This window comes from Gopherus evgoodei, chromosome 3, assembly GCF_007399415.2.
Source record: "Gopherus evgoodei ecotype Sinaloan lineage chromosome 3, rGopEvg1_v1.p, whole genome shotgun sequence".
In the NCBI taxonomy this organism is placed as follows: domain Eukaryota; kingdom Metazoa; phylum Chordata; order Testudines; family Testudinidae; genus Gopherus; species Gopherus evgoodei.
In genome coordinates this window covers 220068334-220086937 of record NC_044324.1, presented here as the reverse complement: position 1 = coordinate 220086937, position 18604 = coordinate 220068334, and the positions used below count along the sequence as shown (strand labels likewise).

General features: G+C 39.1%; 1 protein-coding gene across 2 annotated transcripts in view; it reads right to left on the bottom strand.

Annotated features, from left to right (window-relative positions):
* Positions 1–18604, bottom strand: part of XRN2 (5'-3' exoribonuclease 2) — an 86389-nt gene that overhangs the window by 55639 nt on the left and 12146 nt on the right. For both annotated transcript variants that reach the window (XM_030558128.1, XM_030558127.1), the window contains exons 2-15: positions 16014–16141; positions 15819–15930; positions 11605–11716; positions 10056–10114; positions 9889–9978; positions 8639–8711; positions 8472–8522; positions 7939–8096; positions 7398–7472; positions 7170–7303; positions 6984–7041; positions 6782–6889; positions 3461–3505; positions 1809–1946 (exon numbers count right to left, since the gene is read on the bottom strand). In XM_030558128.1, the coding sequence (XP_030413988.1) occupies positions 1809–1946; positions 3461–3505; positions 6782–6889; positions 6984–7041; positions 7170–7303; positions 7398–7472; positions 7939–8096; positions 8472–8522; positions 8639–8711; positions 9889–9978; positions 10056–10114; positions 11605–11716; positions 15819–15930; positions 16014–16141 (1341 nt within the window). The remainder of the gene's footprint in view (positions 1–1808; positions 1947–3460; positions 3506–6781; positions 6890–6983; positions 7042–7169; positions 7304–7397; positions 7473–7938; positions 8097–8471; positions 8523–8638; positions 8712–9888; positions 9979–10055; positions 10115–11604; positions 11717–15818; positions 15931–16013; positions 16142–18604) is intronic.

The following is an 18604-nucleotide window of genomic DNA, read 5'->3' as shown; positions in this document are numbered from 1 at the left end:
TGTTTCCAACCTGGGATGGATTTGAACTCAGTACCTGTGTGCTGCTCAGGTTCAGTGGCCAGAACATTTCCATGGAGTTATGGAGGTCCTGTTTGAGCTCAGGTGCCTTGCAGCGTTCTTGAACTCTCACCCTGCACATGCGCGATGTAATCCATGAGGCACATGGATCTTCAAATGCTTGCTGGAATACCTAACTGGGGAAGCAAACTTTTTCTAATAGCATTGTACTTTGATTTCCCCAGAGGGCAAAATGAGTGACATGTATTCTGCTGGGACTAACATGCAAGCACTTGAGACCGTGGTGCAATGATCTGAGCCCTGGTTTGATCACTATCTGTGCTCTAAATATACGGCCAGAATAGGCCAGCTTTAAGACACAAAGATCAAGCCAGGGCTCAAATCATCGCATCAGCATCTCAAATTCTTGAGGGTTATTCCAAAAGAGTGCAGGGCACCCACTAGCCCTGGGGGGGGGAGAGGATCAAGTTTAAATGTTATTTGAAAAAGAATCTGCTTCTCCAGTTAGGTAGGCTAAGGCTCATCTACCTACTTCACAAGTGTAATGGATCACAGGGCTCTCTCTCACAAATCCCTTGTTCAAACAGCCCCAAATTTGGATCACAAACCACTCCTGCCCTACAACTCATTCCATTTATCCCACTGCCCTAGATGTAACCCCAAGCCCCTCTCACTCAGATTCACCCCCACCTCCTCTACTGCCAGCAAGCATCCAACACACACAACCCTGACCGATTTTAGCAATATGCCTTTCAACCTTTTTCAAATTCCTGCCCAAGGTAGCACTCAGAATGACACTAGGTGGGATGGGTCAGGTTCAAAAGGACCACTGCTTATCACCTTCAGCTATCCAGCTAGGGTGAAACTTTGAAGACTAAAAATTCTGTTAACCCATCTGCACATGCTCACAGTAATCCATCAGGCTCCTGAACACACGTGAGGCTTAGCACGCAATTGTATTAGAGATCACTCTCAAGCATTTGAGACCCTGGTGCAACAACCTGAGCACTGGTTTGAATGCTGTGTGGGAAGGAGGTGGAGGAGGTTGGGGGAGAGTTGCTAGAAATTGTCAACTTTAAGAAGAGCTGTTTTCCAGGGGCTCAGGAATCCCTTGGCCAAAGGGCCCCAAATTTGGACCATTGACATATTCTGTGCCTCTATGAGATGCAACAAATCTCCTGGCAATCTGATTAACCAAACAGATTTTAAAGCACTTACAGTGACTGTTCTATAACCTCAAAAACAACCACAAAAAGGTTGTGAACATATTCCACCAACAATATCTTGCTAATTAGAGATTGGAAAGCCCTACTGATCTGGCATTCAACAGGTCACACACCATGACAGAAGTAAAAATGAAAAGATTAGCAATATGAATAATTAAAAAAAAAATTAACCCCAATTCAGTTGCTTAGTTTGATTTTATTTTTCCTACATTTCTACATACGGCATGTTCTTAAATCCCATGCTCACAACAGCCTCAACTCCATAATCTTGCATAATGATTCAAGTTTGCTTAAAAGTGTTTATTTTTGATTGGAAGGGCATTCTTTGCATTATATTTACCTTTTCAGAAATATTTAATCAATGATATTTGAAATATGAAAATGAACTAAACTTGACTTAAGTAGCCTTGGAAAACTGATTAAAAACTTGACTAGTTAAGTTAGTTCTTCAAGAAGTAAAGTAAAAATGGAGTGATTATGAGCTTAGAAGTAAATTGTAACATTAGTATATTCATTACTTTTTTCCTTCTTATATTTATAACTAAAATCTAAACATTCACTCACCGAGTTCTGTTTGTCTTGCATTCTCATTTCATAGGCTGTCTGCCTGGGGTTACTGATTGCTTGAGGACTAGATCTATTTCCTCTCCCCAAAGCTTGAGGGGAAAACTGGCCACCAGGAATAAAAGAAGGCTGATCCCTCTACAAAAGCAAACAAATACATACACAGTGATATAAATCTAATATTGGAGATTACAAGAATAAAAATTAGCACATATAGCTGATATTCTTTTAGAGTTCTTAGATTATCAGTTGCTAGAATGTAAAATGAGCAGAGTTCGATCACAATTACTTATTCAGTTCAGCTTAGAATAAGTATGTTTAAGCAAGATCTTATATATGTAAAACATACCCTTGGATAAGATGGCACTTACAATTTCAGGGCTTCCTATTTTCAAGGATTGTATTAAATGCTCTCTCAAAAAGTTACATTTTTGTACTGAAGTTCCAAAAACATCAGAAGAAAAAAATATATATTTTTTTAACTAAAGAAACGCCATCTTGCTATTAAGAGCGTGAAAAATAGGATTTACATTTCAAGGAAGATGATAAATCATTTTCTTGCACTCTGATAGCAATACTCAGCTGATCCTTATTTTAAAGTTTAGACTTGATATGTACGTAACATTCAATGAAATGGGGCATTATAAAGTTGGAAAAACTTTGGTTAAATGAAGTGAAGATGATCCTATGACACTCCTCCACTGTATATCTAGAGTCTTTGTGCCTCAAGGAAATAGAAAGAGACATCAAGCTCTGAGAAATGGTTGAGGGGCTTCTGACATATTAGAAGTACTGCACAGAGATGCTGTCTTGAAGCCAAGAGTCCCAGCACAGTGAGGACCTGCTGGGTTTCTTGGATCATTAGATCACATTGTAAAGAAGCTACACCTATTTGAATGAGCTATCAAGTAACATGTTTATTGTACAAATCCTAGATTCAAATGAACATGCAAGAATCTATTCTAAAGAGTTAGGAAGGACATTTAGTACAAAAAACGTAAATTAAATGCAATTTTAAGGGTTTAACATGCACAAGTACATGTTAAGGCTGTCAACAATCCACACTTTGCCGTTGTGAATAACTGGTGTTTTGTATTACTGTGAATAAATCTGCACATATACTTTAGTCACAATGTAACCAAGTTACATTTGCAGAGGAAACCTTGTTGTGGAATTCTGATATACCTGTTTAAAGGTTAAAGCTTGATTTAGCATTAACTGTTTAATTTTCTGTAGTCAGTTTACTAAACTCTTAATCAGGCTCTCATTTGAGAGGCGCATCTTCTGTCCTCTGTGCTGACACACTGTAACCCAATGGTACAATCACTCTGTGCAACTGGTACTGTAAAGTATTTGATACTGTAGTCACATTATACAGACGTACCTATATTCCAAAGGCCCCAAATTTATTGTTATCCTTGAGCAACTTAATTCCCCCTCCCATTTTAAATAGGTTTAGATTTAATTATGTGATTTTTCCATTCAATGCTGCAATTTTTAAAAAAAGAAAAAGGTTTTTGTAAAACACTGTAAGACAGTAAGGCAAAAACTATGCAGTTGTTACAGCAGTTTTATCTAAGTTACTGAAATGAGACTAAACTTCTGTTTGTCACAATATAAAAATGCCTGTAAAAGTAAGATCTTAAATTTACCTTCATTCTTTTTCTTTTTTCTTTTTGTCGTCTTCTGAAGTTCTCCTAAAACAAGAGTAAACTCAATTAAAATAACCTAGTCTTACAAGTCTTTTAGGAAAATATTTCCTGAGTCCCTCCACTAATCACCACACCAAGCCCTCGTCCAGACTAACCCGCGGCATCGGCGGGTTAAAATCGATTGCTCGGGGATCGATATATCGCGTCTAGTCTGGACGCGGTGTATCGATCCCCGAGCGCGCTTACATCGATTCCGGAACTCCATCAATCCGAATGGAGTTCCGGAATCGACACGGAGAGCCGCGGACATCGATGGAGCGCCGTCCAGACTGGTGAGTACCTCGATTTTAGAAATTCGACTTCAGCTACGTTATTCTCGTAGCTGAAGTTGCGTATCTAAAATCGATTTTAATTCCTAGTCTGGACGTGGCCAAAGAAAGATTAAGTAGCAAGTCTGAGCAGGCATCATGGCTACTGACCTATGAGGCTTGCTGAACTGAACTCTTCCTTGTCCCCACCTAGGATTACTGGTCTACGGCTTTTCTAAGCTACACTAGCATCCTATGGAAAACATCCCCCAAAACTGAAGTGTTCATAGAATGGGGGATGTTTTCCATAGGATGCTAGTGTAGCTTAGAAAAGCCATAGACCAGTAATCCTAGGTGGGGACAGGGAAGAGTTCAGTTCAGCAAGCCTCATAGGTCAGTAGCCATGATGCCTATTCAGAATGGCTCACAATACTCAGCAAATTGCACTGGGACAACAAGGCCTTTAAGGCACATATGTGAAGATGCCAAAACAGAGTTTTGCCCGTCTTTCCACCTGGGTGAAGATACTACAGAAGTTCAGGTGCTACAGGTAACTCAGCACAGATACATGTTCCTTGCCACAGTTGCTAGTGGCTCAAAAAATTCCTGCCCTTCTTTTTTATTTTAAGATCCTGGATCTTGCTCCAAAGCCTGTTCTTCTACAAGTGCTAAGTTTGTACTGTAGTTTGATATATTATATTGAGAGAATTGTAGATTATGGTTATGACATACAATACATCCTGCCAACATTGAAACAATGTTTTTCTGACTGGATACTTAGCATAGTCCTGTTCTCTTGATTGAGGGGTTTTATTACTCTCCTTTTGATGAATAAGCTATTTAGGATTGTTTGCCTAGTACTTTCTAGCAATATAACCCATGTGCTACGAATATGCTGCAGTGTAGTGAGTTATTGTTGACCAAGAAGTCGAATTTGCTTGAAGCAGCTGAAGGATCCCTTCTCAAAATAAGCAGCACTGATTTACTGATTATAACACAAACATAATACATTTCTCTAGAACTTAACTAAGTTTAATACAATGCACAAAGCTGCCACCGACACGTTTAGCAGGAAATTTGTCAAAAATCTACCCACTGGAAGAAAATGTAACTGAAAATCCATAAAAGTAAAGAAGCTTTAAACAAGTGATACAGGACTGAACAAGTGCAATTATTTTTGTATTCTAAAAAGCATTAATAGTTAATGCTTTCAGAATACGAAAATAGTCATTGGTAAATTAAATTCTGAAGAACCCTTCAGAGTAGCTAACAGGTTTGACACAAAGCAGAAAAGTGAACAAATGGTCAGCCTTTACACAGAAGTAAGTGCTCCAAGTCAAGGACTGTCTTTACAGTAGTGTTATGTACTGTGCCAGCCTCATTCCCTCAACTAATGTAATGAATTAATTATGGAGGGCTTGAAAATCCACTCACCTACTGGCCATCGGCAAGAAAAAAAAGCTTGTTTTTTAAAAGAAGAATTTTCAAATTATTATGATTGAAAAGAACTAAATATGAACTGAAAAATACCCAGTGGAGTGAAATCTTATCTTTTAGACCATTCCAGTGCCTGTTAGAGCTCAAAACTTTCCCATGTTGCCGCAAAGTAGAAACTAAGCAGGTTTGTCTGTTTTCAAAGGTTCTATTCACTACACTGTGGGCAGCAGTGAAACAAAAAAAAAAATCACGTCAGTTTCACAACAGTCTTGTTTGGGTATTGGCAGAGACAAAGAAAGGCCATCGAATTATTCGCTCAGCAGGATGACCCAAAGTGGAGACTGGGGAGGTAGGAAAGGGAATTGTGTGCGAAGAGACCAGCCTTATTTCATTATCAGTGTTTCCTGTATTATTGTACAATACAATGGACATTTTCAAAGTGGTAACTGTGATGATACTGGCAAACCAGATGCCAGCTCTTGCCATACTAAACACTGATAGATGCACAGCTGGAAACTGGCCTGGTTTGCCTGTGTTAATGTTGTTAAAACTGATAGAGTTATAAAAGTATTTAATGTTTAGACTTTATGAAATGCTTGTTTAATACTGCATCCTTATGTAGGATGCTTATAACGTGTCTCATATTATAAGGTAATATTTAAGTGTTTTCCCTGCAACTATAAAAACTAACTATAAAACTCCAGTAAGGAAAGAAGCATTACCAAGTGTGAAATATTAAATTTACCACAAGAGGTGTCATCACCTCCCACACAAAATGTGGCTTATAGACACCAAACAAGCCATTGTGGAACATCAGCAGACAAAATACTTGGCTGACTGCTTCCCCAACACCCACGAAGAGGGTACATGTCCAAGCTCTCGTCCCACTATTTGAACATGGGGGGAAAGGCATAAAAATACTAGCCAAGAAGGAATTGTTATCACTATGTTGCTTGGAATTCAGACAGGGCAAAAATTTCTACGCATAAGCAAGGGATCCCCAAGCTGCTTGGCTTGGGTCAACCGTAAAGGACATATAGAGCTAGCATATTATAGCAGCTATTACCTTTTGGAACCTAAGACTCTCATATGTACGTTGATCTGCTTTAATCTTGTCAATAACTCATTTCTTAGTAAATAAATCTGTAGTTAGTATTATAGGATTGGCTACAAGCATCATCTTTGGTTTGAGATCTAAGGTACAGCTGACCTGGGATAATCGACTGGTCCTTTGGGCCTTGGAGTAACCTGAATATAGCCATGATGCCTGGGGTAAGGGATTATCTATCACAAAGGTAAGCTTACCCGCTGGTAAGACAGATCGGAGTACCCCAGGAGGTTGTCCGTGACTCCACATTACAGTGCTTTAGGAGTTCACACTTGTTACTTGGCTAGTGAAATCTAGTTCTACAACATACAAACAGTTAAGTGACACACTGCCCCGAGGTTGGCACTCATGCTTGCGAGCCTCTCCGGACAGTTTGACAGCAACATTTCAAGGAAAACTGTTCCTAAATTCTACTAAACACTGCATAAAAGCCATCTAAGCTGAACTTCAAAATCATAAATGCTTTACCTCATCATCTTTCCTCTTTTTAAAAATGCTATCTTCAACTTCTCCAACAGCCAACATGATCATCTGTACTCTCTGGAGGTTGACATAACCACTCTCTGTGAGGTACCCCTGCAAAACAAACAAGTTAATACACGTGGCGGAGGGGGTTCCGCTGAAAAATTTGGATTTTTTTTTTAATAGCAACACAAAAGTTGAAATGTACCCCAGTTTTGTGCACTACGTTTTTATATATGCCAACCAGACGATCAATTGCTCCCTCTCTGTGAATAAAGAATAAACATACTTAAAATCTAGTCTATACGCCACTCCTGTTTACAGTTATGCTAGATATATCTATAGAAACAAATGTAAATAAATCTATTCTTGTATATACAGTTGCTTTACATACCTGATCTCTAAAGATGGCAAATGAGGAAGAAAGTCATTCCCCACGAAGAAACACATGAAGACCCAGTCATCTACGCTTCTCTCAATATCAAAAGTAAAAGGTAAACTGGCCATAGTTAGTTCTTTTTCCAAATACTGCAATAAAAAAAACCCAGACATTAGGAAGTTTGTCAGATGCTACTACAAATAGACTTTACATAAAGCAGCTTTACAAAACAATTTTGCATACCTCTCGCAGCACACTTAATCGGATAAAGATAAACTCTTGTTCAGAGCCAGGAGGACAATCTGCAAACTGATCATGCTGCAATACAAAAGAATATGGAAAAGTATTAATCACACGCTGGCCCACGTTAAAACTTTTTGGCTTAATATTAAAGGTTTAATCGAAAAGGAATTAAGAATAGAGGTGCAAGTCCAATTCCTGAAGTCTTTATACTATTTTTCCTTCTGTTTTTACTTTGACAAATTGCCTATCAACTTTAATGGTGGATTTACCCAGCTAACTAGTAACAAAAGAGTGAGTAGGTTTCAAATTAGCACTGTACTGACACTTTATTGTGGTGCAAACGTTTTTTTTTTTTTTTTTTTTTTTTTTAGTAAAAAAGAGAAGAGTCAGGCATTCCACTGATATTACTGCTATTGTACTTCAGCAAACCCCTCCCTTCCCCACCCCCGAAAAAACTAAACCCACTATCTGTGGACACTAAACTTGACTACAGTTGAGCCAACAATCAAAGAACTACTGCAAACTGTTAAAAAACTCTTACCTCTCCTTGTTTCTCTCTTGGCAAGCCTTGACAATCCTTAACCTCATGGCCAAACTGATTACAAAGACCACAAGGTTTGGGTTTATTTGGTTTAAACTCTTCTCTGATTATAGTGAAGTTTGGTTCATGTGTAGCTAGTCCAAGCATGATCAAATCAGCTATCAAGCAGAGCAAGAAAAATAAGTAATGAAAAGTAGACATTAAGGCTTGTATATGAGTTAAAGAACCAAGTGTATTCCATTTTAAACAACTGCGAGCAAGACATGTGGGTGCATTCAGTACAATTTGAAATACTGTCCTATAAAAATCAGTGTCGTTTGATACTACAGGTATAAATTAGTTCTTCAGCTAGGGATAATACTGGATCTTGCCCCCAAAGGTAAAATGGAACTTCCAAAAATACATTAACCAATCCACGGGATACTTTGAATGCATCCATCAACCTAAGCATTTAACTTATTCACCATCTGGAAACTGCCAATGTTAAAAAGCTTAACCAACAAACGCATTGCTAGCAAAGGAGGAGGACTTACCATCAGCTCCACACAAACAATGATGAGTGTTTGGGTCATGGTTTGGCTGAGCTAAACAAAAGAAAAATAAGTGTGTTCAAATCAAGCTATTATATACAATTTCATCAATGCTTCTGAACACGTCTTACAAGTATACAATAGAAGTATGCACATTTCAGTTAACTTACCTCTCTGTCTTCTAATGTAATCCATGATTTTGTGTTCCCCTTCACCAGGAGCACTCGCATCAGATAAAATAACCTGTAAAACGTTTAGAGCCATGTAAACTTTTTTTTTTTTTTAACTGTGCTGTTGACATTAAGAAGTGAGAAAACGTTTAAGATCTTTGTGTCTTGACCCTATGAATGCAAAACACTTGAAATGTTTAGTAATTTCATCTAAATTGCCTTTACTTCAATATGAATTATACTCACTGAACCCAATTTAAGAGTCGCTTGTTATTTACACTCGTATAAATTACTTTATTCAAACAGATTTTCTACCAATTCTATTAGAATAATACACTAACCTCATCATAGAGTACATAAAGTTACTAGGACTGACAGTTAGCTAATGTATCCAATGTTTTCTAAGAAAGTTTAAAAGTCAGTTAAAACTTGCACTGGACAACCAGCAGTGTAAACATGCATGAGACCCCCACAGACCTCCTTTAGAACTCTGGAAACCCAGACACTCAGATACCACTGTGATGAGGACCATACAAGTACCCAAACAGACCAACAGTGAAGTTCACAAACTCAGTTGTTTATGGAGGGAAATGCCCCCCAGTTAGAACACATTTTAACAGCCCATTTAGGGTAAATGAAATGGTCAGCTGTCTCTAAAGAGGCTGATATTCTGCCCTCTCAACACACAGTAAATGCAGTGCTATCAGTCAGCAGGAAGATTTGATGGGAAAAACAGGAAAGCCAGAAAGACAAGATAATAAAATTGATAGGAATCATTTTGGTTGCTTAGTATTGTGTTCTCTTCCAATCACTTGCAATAAGTGAGAAAGAACTCAGGCCTGAGACCTATAAGAGGCAGAACACAAGTTAAAAATCCAATACAGAAAAAGCGGGGGGGGGAACCATTCTGTAAGAATGGGGGGGGGAAATGGAAGGGTAGAGTCTTAACTCATACAGTCTTTATAGAGACAATGTACCTTGGTTTCCAATATCAAATCCTATTATAGTGCTCCTTAAACCCTATTTTTATATAAAATCATAAAAATGGCTCTACTGGATGGTGTAATTAGGATGAAATGTATCTCTTAGGTGAAAAACCTTGATGTACAAGTTACCCCCATCTCAAATAACACCACAGTGCCAGAAGACAAGGCTAATCTACTGTTTAAATTTACACTGTTCAATCATACTATAGTTCAGACTAATATACCCAACCTAATGTTTTTGAAATAGGAAAGTGTGAAACTTACTGTCAAATTTTTCCACCCTGGGTCATTGTTTAAACGATCAGCAATGTAATAGCGAAGGCATTTAGCAAGATTGTCCATAAACTCGGTTCCCTAAAAGGTGATAGAAGAAAATAAATTAACCCATCATTTAGGTGTTAGCAGTAGCTGGTTTTAACAAGACTACTTACTGGTGTAATACAATTGCTGTCAAATCTCTCTTTCACTTCTTCTGGAGGAAGAAAGCCACCTAGAGAAAAAGGTTTAACAAAAACACATCAAAAATAAATCATAAGAAATTAACACCACTTTTGTAGAATTATCTAGAAACAAATTGCTTATCTGAAACAGTGAACAAAAAACACGAGCCCTTCTAATAAAAACTATTTTTTGTTCCCACCAACCCAAGAGCAAGCTGCTGTTACCACTGCGTTATCTTCCATCAAAATAAGAAGAGAATTAACAAGGAACAAGACTTAGTGATAGTCATGAAGTAGTTCAAACAAGATGGGTGAGAAGAAAAAAAAGTGTAAGCTCAAAAGCTTGTCTCTGACAACAAAAGGTGGTCTAATAAAAGAAATCACCTCACTCCTCTTTCTCTCTCTCTCTCCCCTATCCTGGGACCAACATTGCTACACCATCACTGCAAACATGAAATAGTTCATGCAGGTAGCTGCAAAGATAACTTCTTCTCCCTGCTACAAGATGCTGGGCAGAATGTGCCAGGAAGCGACTTCCTCTAACTAAAGCTGTTCTTGGATTCCAAGAACTTTCCTCCTATAACTTCTTCACTATCCCATTTCATTGTTGGCAACACTAATTATCCATCTGGTCACTGAACCTCATAACTTTGGGGTCACTTTTGACTCCTCCCATTCTTCTATCTTCACATATAAGCTCTCACCAAATCCAGTTACTTCTCCCTTAACATTTCTAAAGTCTTCCCCTCCTTCTCCAAGTCCAATGCAAGGACACCTGTTCACATCATAGCAGTCTCACATGGACTGCCTGTAGCCACCCAGCCTTGCCAACTCACTTCTCCAATTCAGCCAGCATGTTTCAGCTAAAATAAATAGCCTTTTACTTTCATTCAGATCACGTCACATCAATCCTCAAGCTCCTTCAGAGGCACCTTCCTTCCACATCGAGTTCAAGTGACTTTCGGCATCAAAACAATACACTTCACTACGGCTCATTACTCAGGCCCAGCTGCTCTGCATTTCACAATATTGCTCCCCATGTCTCCTTTCCCTACTTGCACCGCTGTGCCTTATACCACTGCCTCTCATTTAATGCGACAAGCATCTTCACTCTTCCTCCACGACACTTTTGACTAGCTCTCCATACAACAACCACTCCTCCTCTCCTAACGTAACTTTAAAAAAATGAAAACAAATCAAGAGGTGCATGGGAGAAAGAAGAGACATTTTTCTTTTGCACAATTTACTTTAGATCAGGGCTTTGGAGCGGAGCCGGAGCTGCAGGCTTTTGCCTGGAGCTAGAGCACAGCTCCAAAGCCCTGCTTTAGATTGTAAGTTCATTGGAGTAAGGATGTATTTTCATAAGTTACTATATCATGCATGCCTGTGGCATAAATGAAAAAACAGTCACAGAGCCCTATGTTTTTCTGCAGTTTCTAGCCTCTGCTATACTTAAAAAATATGTCTATTTCAAAACAATTTCTCACACTTAAAGCCATCAGTTACTGAGTAGCATCAGATATGAAGCAAACATCTGTACCTTTTGATAAAATTTCTTGTCTTATTCTTTGCTTCTCTTCTGCACCTTCCACTCCTTCCTTTGATGCTCTGAATCTCCTGGACCTCTGCTGATTCATTTTTGCACGGGGAGCCTAAAACGTGTTATAGTATTTTACTCAACATTGTATTTGATGTTTTTTTTCCTTATCTGCTCAATTGTTTTCTGTGACTTGGTAACACCCAACACAGCCTTATGGGGTTATTTAGACAATACATCACGTAAAAAATTTCCATCTTCCAGCTGGCTCTTCCCTTCTTTTACATATTTCCTTCTCCCCCAAATGAGTTCCCATAGCTGTAAGACCACAGGAAGCCAGCACTAGTATCACTGTGTGTCCTTTGCTGAGCCAACTTCTGAGCAAGTTGTCTGCAACTTCCAAAAGGGAAGGGGGAAAGAATGTTGTTACTTGGCCTTCACCATCACTGGCTGATAAAAGTCAGGTGAAAACAAAATATGCTCTCCAAGAAGCTTCTGACGTGTCACAGTGGTCTGCCAGGTCCACTGCAATTGCAGTGACCCCAAACTAATAGTAGTGACTCAGGATTTCCTGGCTGTCTCATGTGGTCTAGGATAAAGTTATGGACTTTGAAAATAAAGTCCTAGTATCTCCAGTCTCAGAACATTAAAGACGACTATGGGCTTGTCTTCACTACCATGAATCGATGTAGCATGTCTGGTGAAAACACACTATTTCAATGGGAGAGCACGTTGCCATCCCATCAACGTAATTGTTCCACCTCAAAACAATGCAGAAGTGGTGTAGACTTACATGGTAGTGTAGACAAGCCCTTAGGCTTCTGGTGATTCAGACTTCAGCCATCCTTTTAGTCACTCACCTGTATCAATAGCCTTGTTCAGGTATCATCTCTAGAAACCTTAAAAGCATTCATCTCAGGACATGAAGTACCAGGGAACCAGTAAAGCCAACAGCCTCCCATAACTCTTAAGTAGTCACCAGCTCCTGAACAGAACTTAATTAGGGAACTCTGCTCCCAATTTTCTCTTGACATCCAGAGTCCCACTCCCATTCTTTTAGGGACTGCCCGTCCTTTCTTCTTTTAGAACTGGGAGGCTGTATTAGCAGAAAGTAGCAGATCCACCCCCATCCCCCCCCAAAAAAACTTTCTCCTGATCTGAAGTCGTATTTTGTATCTTTCAACTTTCTCATCCCTTTCCAGGGATTGTTCTCATAAGAGCTATCAAAAAGAAAGTCTCTCCTCTGTTACAAATGGGAGCAGAAGGCTAGATGCTATGGGCTTATATTGCTATTAAGTTTTTCTGCCATTACTTCCTCATTCCCAAGAAAAGTAGTATTGGAGGTGCATAGCTCAAATTTCTAAAGATAATTTTACATAATATCCACTGAAGAATTACAGTGCTACAATCTAGATGTTTCATTTTTCAAGGTCTTTGTGGATTAAACACAAATCGAGGATTGGATAATTATGTACTGATTGTTCTATTACTAGCAAAAATAAATTTTTGCATGTTAACTTTACAATAGATTTCCTCCCTTCTCCTTCAACTTTGGTTTGAGTTCTTGATCTGATGCCTTATGGAGACTTGGAAAATGTGCGCAAGCATAAGGGAAATTCCTGAAGTTCAGGCTCTGAACTCAAAGTATAAGGTTCTCTCTTGTTACAGTTAAATTTCAGACCTAGAGATGATCCCAAAGCAACGGATTCCCTTAACTCAAGAAGCAGATATCCATTTTCTCCATCCTTGCCTCAGCTTCTGCAAAACTTCCAGCTGCTTGGCTAGGTGCCTACCCATCAGTTTCCTCTTCAGCTGTAGCTTATTCATGCCTATATTTCTAGTTTTATCAGGACTCAGACTCCACATTCTCTGTGAAGCACCCCAATATAAGATCTTCAGAAATGGGGTAAACATGGAAGAGTCCACTTTGAAACCTACCAGTGTGTCCTCAACAAAATAAGTTAGAACACAATGCAGAGATGACAAACCCAGCTGTTCCCTTAAACCATTCACTTGGCTGGCAAAGAACACTAGTGTTCTAACTGAATCTGGTCCTTGCAGTTCAGCAAAAATGCTTTTTTGGATATTGCCCACACCTGGCTCTTTCAAGAATACACGACTACCCCGATACAACATGAATTCGGATACAATGCGGTAAAGCAGCACTACGGGGGGGCGGGGGAGCGCTGTGCACTCCAGCGGATCAAAGCAAGGTTGATATAACGCAGTTTTGCCTATAATGCGGTAAGATTTTTTCGCTCCCGAGGACAGCGTTATATCAGGGTAGAGGTGTATCTACTAACAACTAGATAATGCTAAGTGCTCCCTTCCCCCGCAAAATTGGCAAAGCTCCCATTGAATATTTTCTGCTCTACCAGGTTGATGGGCTGTCTTTACCTCTGTTGTTTTGGGATTTCTACAAAGCACGGCAACACGATTCTCTTAGTCCCAACCCAGACAAGGCAAAAGTTGTGCTTTGCCATAGGAACATTAGAGGTTACAACAAAGATCCCTGGAAATCAGAGGAAAAACATATCAACAAGTGGAAACGTTAGTATGTTGTAGAGCAAAGCATTAGTTAGCAGTAAATGATCAAGATGAGGAGGTACTCTCAAGATGATGCTTCTTAGGGACTTCCTTGAAGGACTATCTGGAGGAACCAAGTAAGCAGTCCGATAAGATACTTGAATCCAAGCCAAGACTGTTGTCACAAAGGAAGGCTGGGAATTCCTTTTCCTCTTATGTCTTACCCTCTACTGTTGGATATTCCTCATTAGATCTTTGCCATCTCCCCGTGTCTTTAGGGGATGGGAAGGAGAAGGGAGAATGAGTGCCTGCCCAGATCTGAATCTACACTAGAGTTACCCAGAACTGTCTGTGGGTCTGCTGAAGCTTCTGCTGATTATTCACAGTAATGGGAAAAGTTGCTGCTCACACTGATCACAGGAGTTCTGCGCAGACGGGAACAGCAGTCTGCTGCAATGCATCCCTTTATTTTCCTTATCCATCCCCAATTACTGCTCAATAATGCATTGATCAAAGAAGTTAGCCACTACATCATTGCCAAAGTTGATCTGATACATAGCATCTGCTAGCGAGGTAGGATGCAACTTAAGAGACATGACTGAAGGTAGAAAGGCCTTTTATAATGCTGCCAAGTGCCTCTCAGTGAGAAAACTCAGCAGTGGGTGCTAGTAGCATCCAAGTCTCAGCCATGCACCATATGTAAGCATTTAAAATTTCCCTGGCAACACACATGAAACTTACAAGTGCTGTAAAACTGAGAAATTTAGTATGAACTTTCTTTAAACACAATTCAAAACACAAGTAATAGGTTTTACTAATGACATTTTTTACCGCATAATACTATAAACTGTAACACGAGGCACAGGATCCTAAAATCTCTAGCAGATAACATTTTATTTAAGTTTGTTTGCTTTTAAGGATAAACAACGTAATAGAGTGCATATACAAACGTTTATAAGACCACCACAAATGATATTAAAGATCTACAATTTGGCAGGGGGGAGGGAGGAAATCTTTCAAATAGATACACACAGCTACAATCCTGAGAAAAATAGATCTGGAGTCTGTGAAACAAATTTTAGTGTAACTGACAGGGTTACATAATCAGAAATGGAATACTTAGAATAATGCTTTTTTGTTGGATTGCTCCTTCAACCAGAACACCTGTATTAACTCGTTTCCCAGGGCACTGTATACAAGTCAGCCAAGGCACGCTGGGGAAGAAGGTCAAACAACAAATGTAGCTGAGTTATTTAAATCTTTTACAATACAATTAAATTAGCTGCTAAATTTTGAGTGTCCATTTGTAGGCTTTTCTAATCTTTTAAAGCTTGCTTGCGGCACAACCTACCACTGATTTCATAGATTCATGGGATTTAAGGCCAGAAGGGACCATTAGACCAGCCCTTATTTACAATGGACTTGTGCGCTGATGAAGCAAAGCAGAAGCTATCCCACACAACCCTCCACCCCGATATAATACACTAGACAAGAAAGCTTTCTTTGCTAACATTTCTTTGACATATGTCAAGGTGAAGTGTTAGCCAAATACTGGGTGTTGTAATTAAAACAATACACATTCAATGAAAAGCTAAATTATTGCCTACTGAAGTTTATGAAAGCAGACGGAATCAACCTTAGCATTGCAATTAGGTACTACATGGAAAGAGGACAAACATTTCGGTACTTACTACTCCATCTATTGCCATGTAGAGAAGTCGTCTTGGCCTGACAATGTTGAAAAGTCTGTCAATGTACTCAAAAATGGCAACCATCATTTCATCTTCATTTTTGGGAGCTGGTCTACAATTTAACAAGATATCCTGTTAATGTTTCAGATAATATATAATACAAGCTATTTATGAAGTGATGAAAGAGTCACTTACTTGTCCTCAGGATGTGTACATGGATGGATAATACCATTCATATCCAAATACAGGTTATCAAACTCCACCTCATTGGGATTAGGCTTGCTGGTATCAACTGGAATTTTGATGCCATTGCATTCTTTAGGCTGTGAACACAGGAATAACAAGCCTTTCAGGATTTGCCATATTTCCAACAATTTTGTTATCAAAGAAGCTTTAAATACGTCAGACCCAAATGAGATTAAAAAAAAATAAAAATAAAAAGGTGAAGGAGCAAAGAGCAGTTGCATGTCAGCCCACAACACAATTACACATAGACCGTGTCTACACTACAAAATAGGCTTTGTTTAAAAATGGTTCTGGGCAACCATTATATGTTGTTATATGTCCACAGACAATTAAACAAAACACTCCCACTACAATTAGGTAACATAACTGAGTTTTAAACATTGTTCTTTAACATGTTTATATTTTTCCCCTCTGTCCACAAAAGCAAGAATAATGTTGCAAAAGAGAACGTTGTAGAGCCAGCAGGACCTTACATGGCTTCTGTAAATCTGATTGACGCAGAAGCCTGTCTACAGTTATAAATCAGTAGGAAGTTTTACAATATCAGTCCTACTTAAGTCTTTAAACTTTATGTAAGAGCTGGACTGGCACATTTAGATAAACGAGGGCCATTATTTATTTCTCCAATATTAAATATTTAGCTTTACAGCACAGATCAAACAAAAAGACACCACTATTTTTCAGTTGTCCCTCTCTTTTGAGAAGAGTCAAAATCATGGTGAACAGATGACCAGTCTTTATTTTATTAGATTTGGGGGCACAGCAGAAGCACTCATGCTCATTATGCTAAGCATCTGATAACTGTGAAGGGATAGGAAAGAAGCACCTGCTTTCCCTCTAACTTTGGGAAACATGAGTTAAGAACGGCCATACTGAATCAGGCCAAAGGTCCATCTAGCCCAGTATCCTGTCCTCCAACCATGGCCATGCCAGGGTGCTTCAGAGGGAGTGAACAGAACAGGCAATCATCAAGTGATCCATCCCCAGTCACCCACTACCAGCTTCTGGCAAACAGAGGCTAGGGACACTCAGAGCAGGTGTTGCATCCCTGCCCATCCTGGCTAATAGTCATTGATGGATCTATCCTCCATGAACTTTAGTTCTTTTTTTAAACTCTGTTATAGTCTTGGCCTTCACAAGATCCCCTGGCAAAGAGTTCCACACGTTGACTGTGCATTGTACAAAGTGCTTCCTTTTGTTTGTTTTAACCTGCTGTCTATTAACTTCATAGGATGATCTCTAGGTCTGGTGTTATGTGAAGGAAAAAATAACACTTCTTTATTTACTTTCTCCACACCAGTCAAGATTTTATAGACCTCTATTGTATCCCCCACTTAGTCGTGTCTTGTTCAAGTTGAAAAGTCCCTCTTTTTAATTTCTCCTCCTATGGAAGCTGTTCCATACCATTAACTATTTTTGCTGCCCTTCTCTGTACCTTTTCCAATTCTAATAGATTATTTTTTTTAAGATGAGGTAAAAACATCTGCACACAGTATTCAAGATGTGGGTGTACCATGCATTTATATAGAAGCATGATATTTTCTGTCTTATCTCTTTCCTAATGGTTCCTAACAATGTTAGCTTTTTTTGACAGCTGCTGCACATTGCGTGGATGTTTTCTGAGAACTATCCATGATGATTCCAAGATCTCTTTCTTGAGTGGTAACAGCCAATTTAGACCCCATCATTTTGAATGTATAGTTGGGATTATATTTTCTAATGTGCATTACTTTGCATTTATCTACACTGATTTTCATCGACCATTTTGTTGCCCAGTCACCCATGTTTGTGAGATCCCTTTGTAACTCTTTGCAGATTGCTTTGGAGTTAACCGTCTTCATTACTTTTATTTATAGTTCAAAGTGTGAGAAGAGTTTAAGCCTGGCCTTGAAAGATTAGCTTCCTCCTGCTCCCTGTACACAGACAGATGTGATCCTGCCAACCCTCTTCCCCCCAGTAGTCAGCTTTCCCTTTTGTGGAGAGGGAGGGAAGACATCTCATTCTGTCCACTGGCTACCAGATGTTTTGGGATGCTCAGACACCACCCATCACCCTTCAGTTTGAGGAAGGTGTCTCCAAAGCAGATTGATGTCTTTATTTTTGTGACCAATAACAATACAAAATTGATTACTCTACTTTCCCTTAGCCAAATAACTAGTTTCCAATTTTCATTCCCCAAGTTCTTCTTTCCAGTCTGGCACGCTGTAAAATGCCCTTATCTAATGAACAGACCCAAAAACAAACAGTTGAATAGATTGCACTGAAAGCCAAACAGATTACAGGCTTCAAACCTCTGAATTTTCAAACTTCTGGAGATGGTCATTCTACTGTCTCACAATCAGTCATGCTTTGGTCCTGCCTCTTTACTATTTATAAGGGGAGCAGTCACAGTCCTTTTATTTAAGGACATCTAATCTATCCATTATTAAAATTTTAGAAATTATTTTTGAAGAGCTCTAGCACCTCTGTAGTACTATAGTGTCTTAAAACTTAGGACGAGGATACTCCTGATGGCCTGATCTCTGAAGCGCCCAAAATTA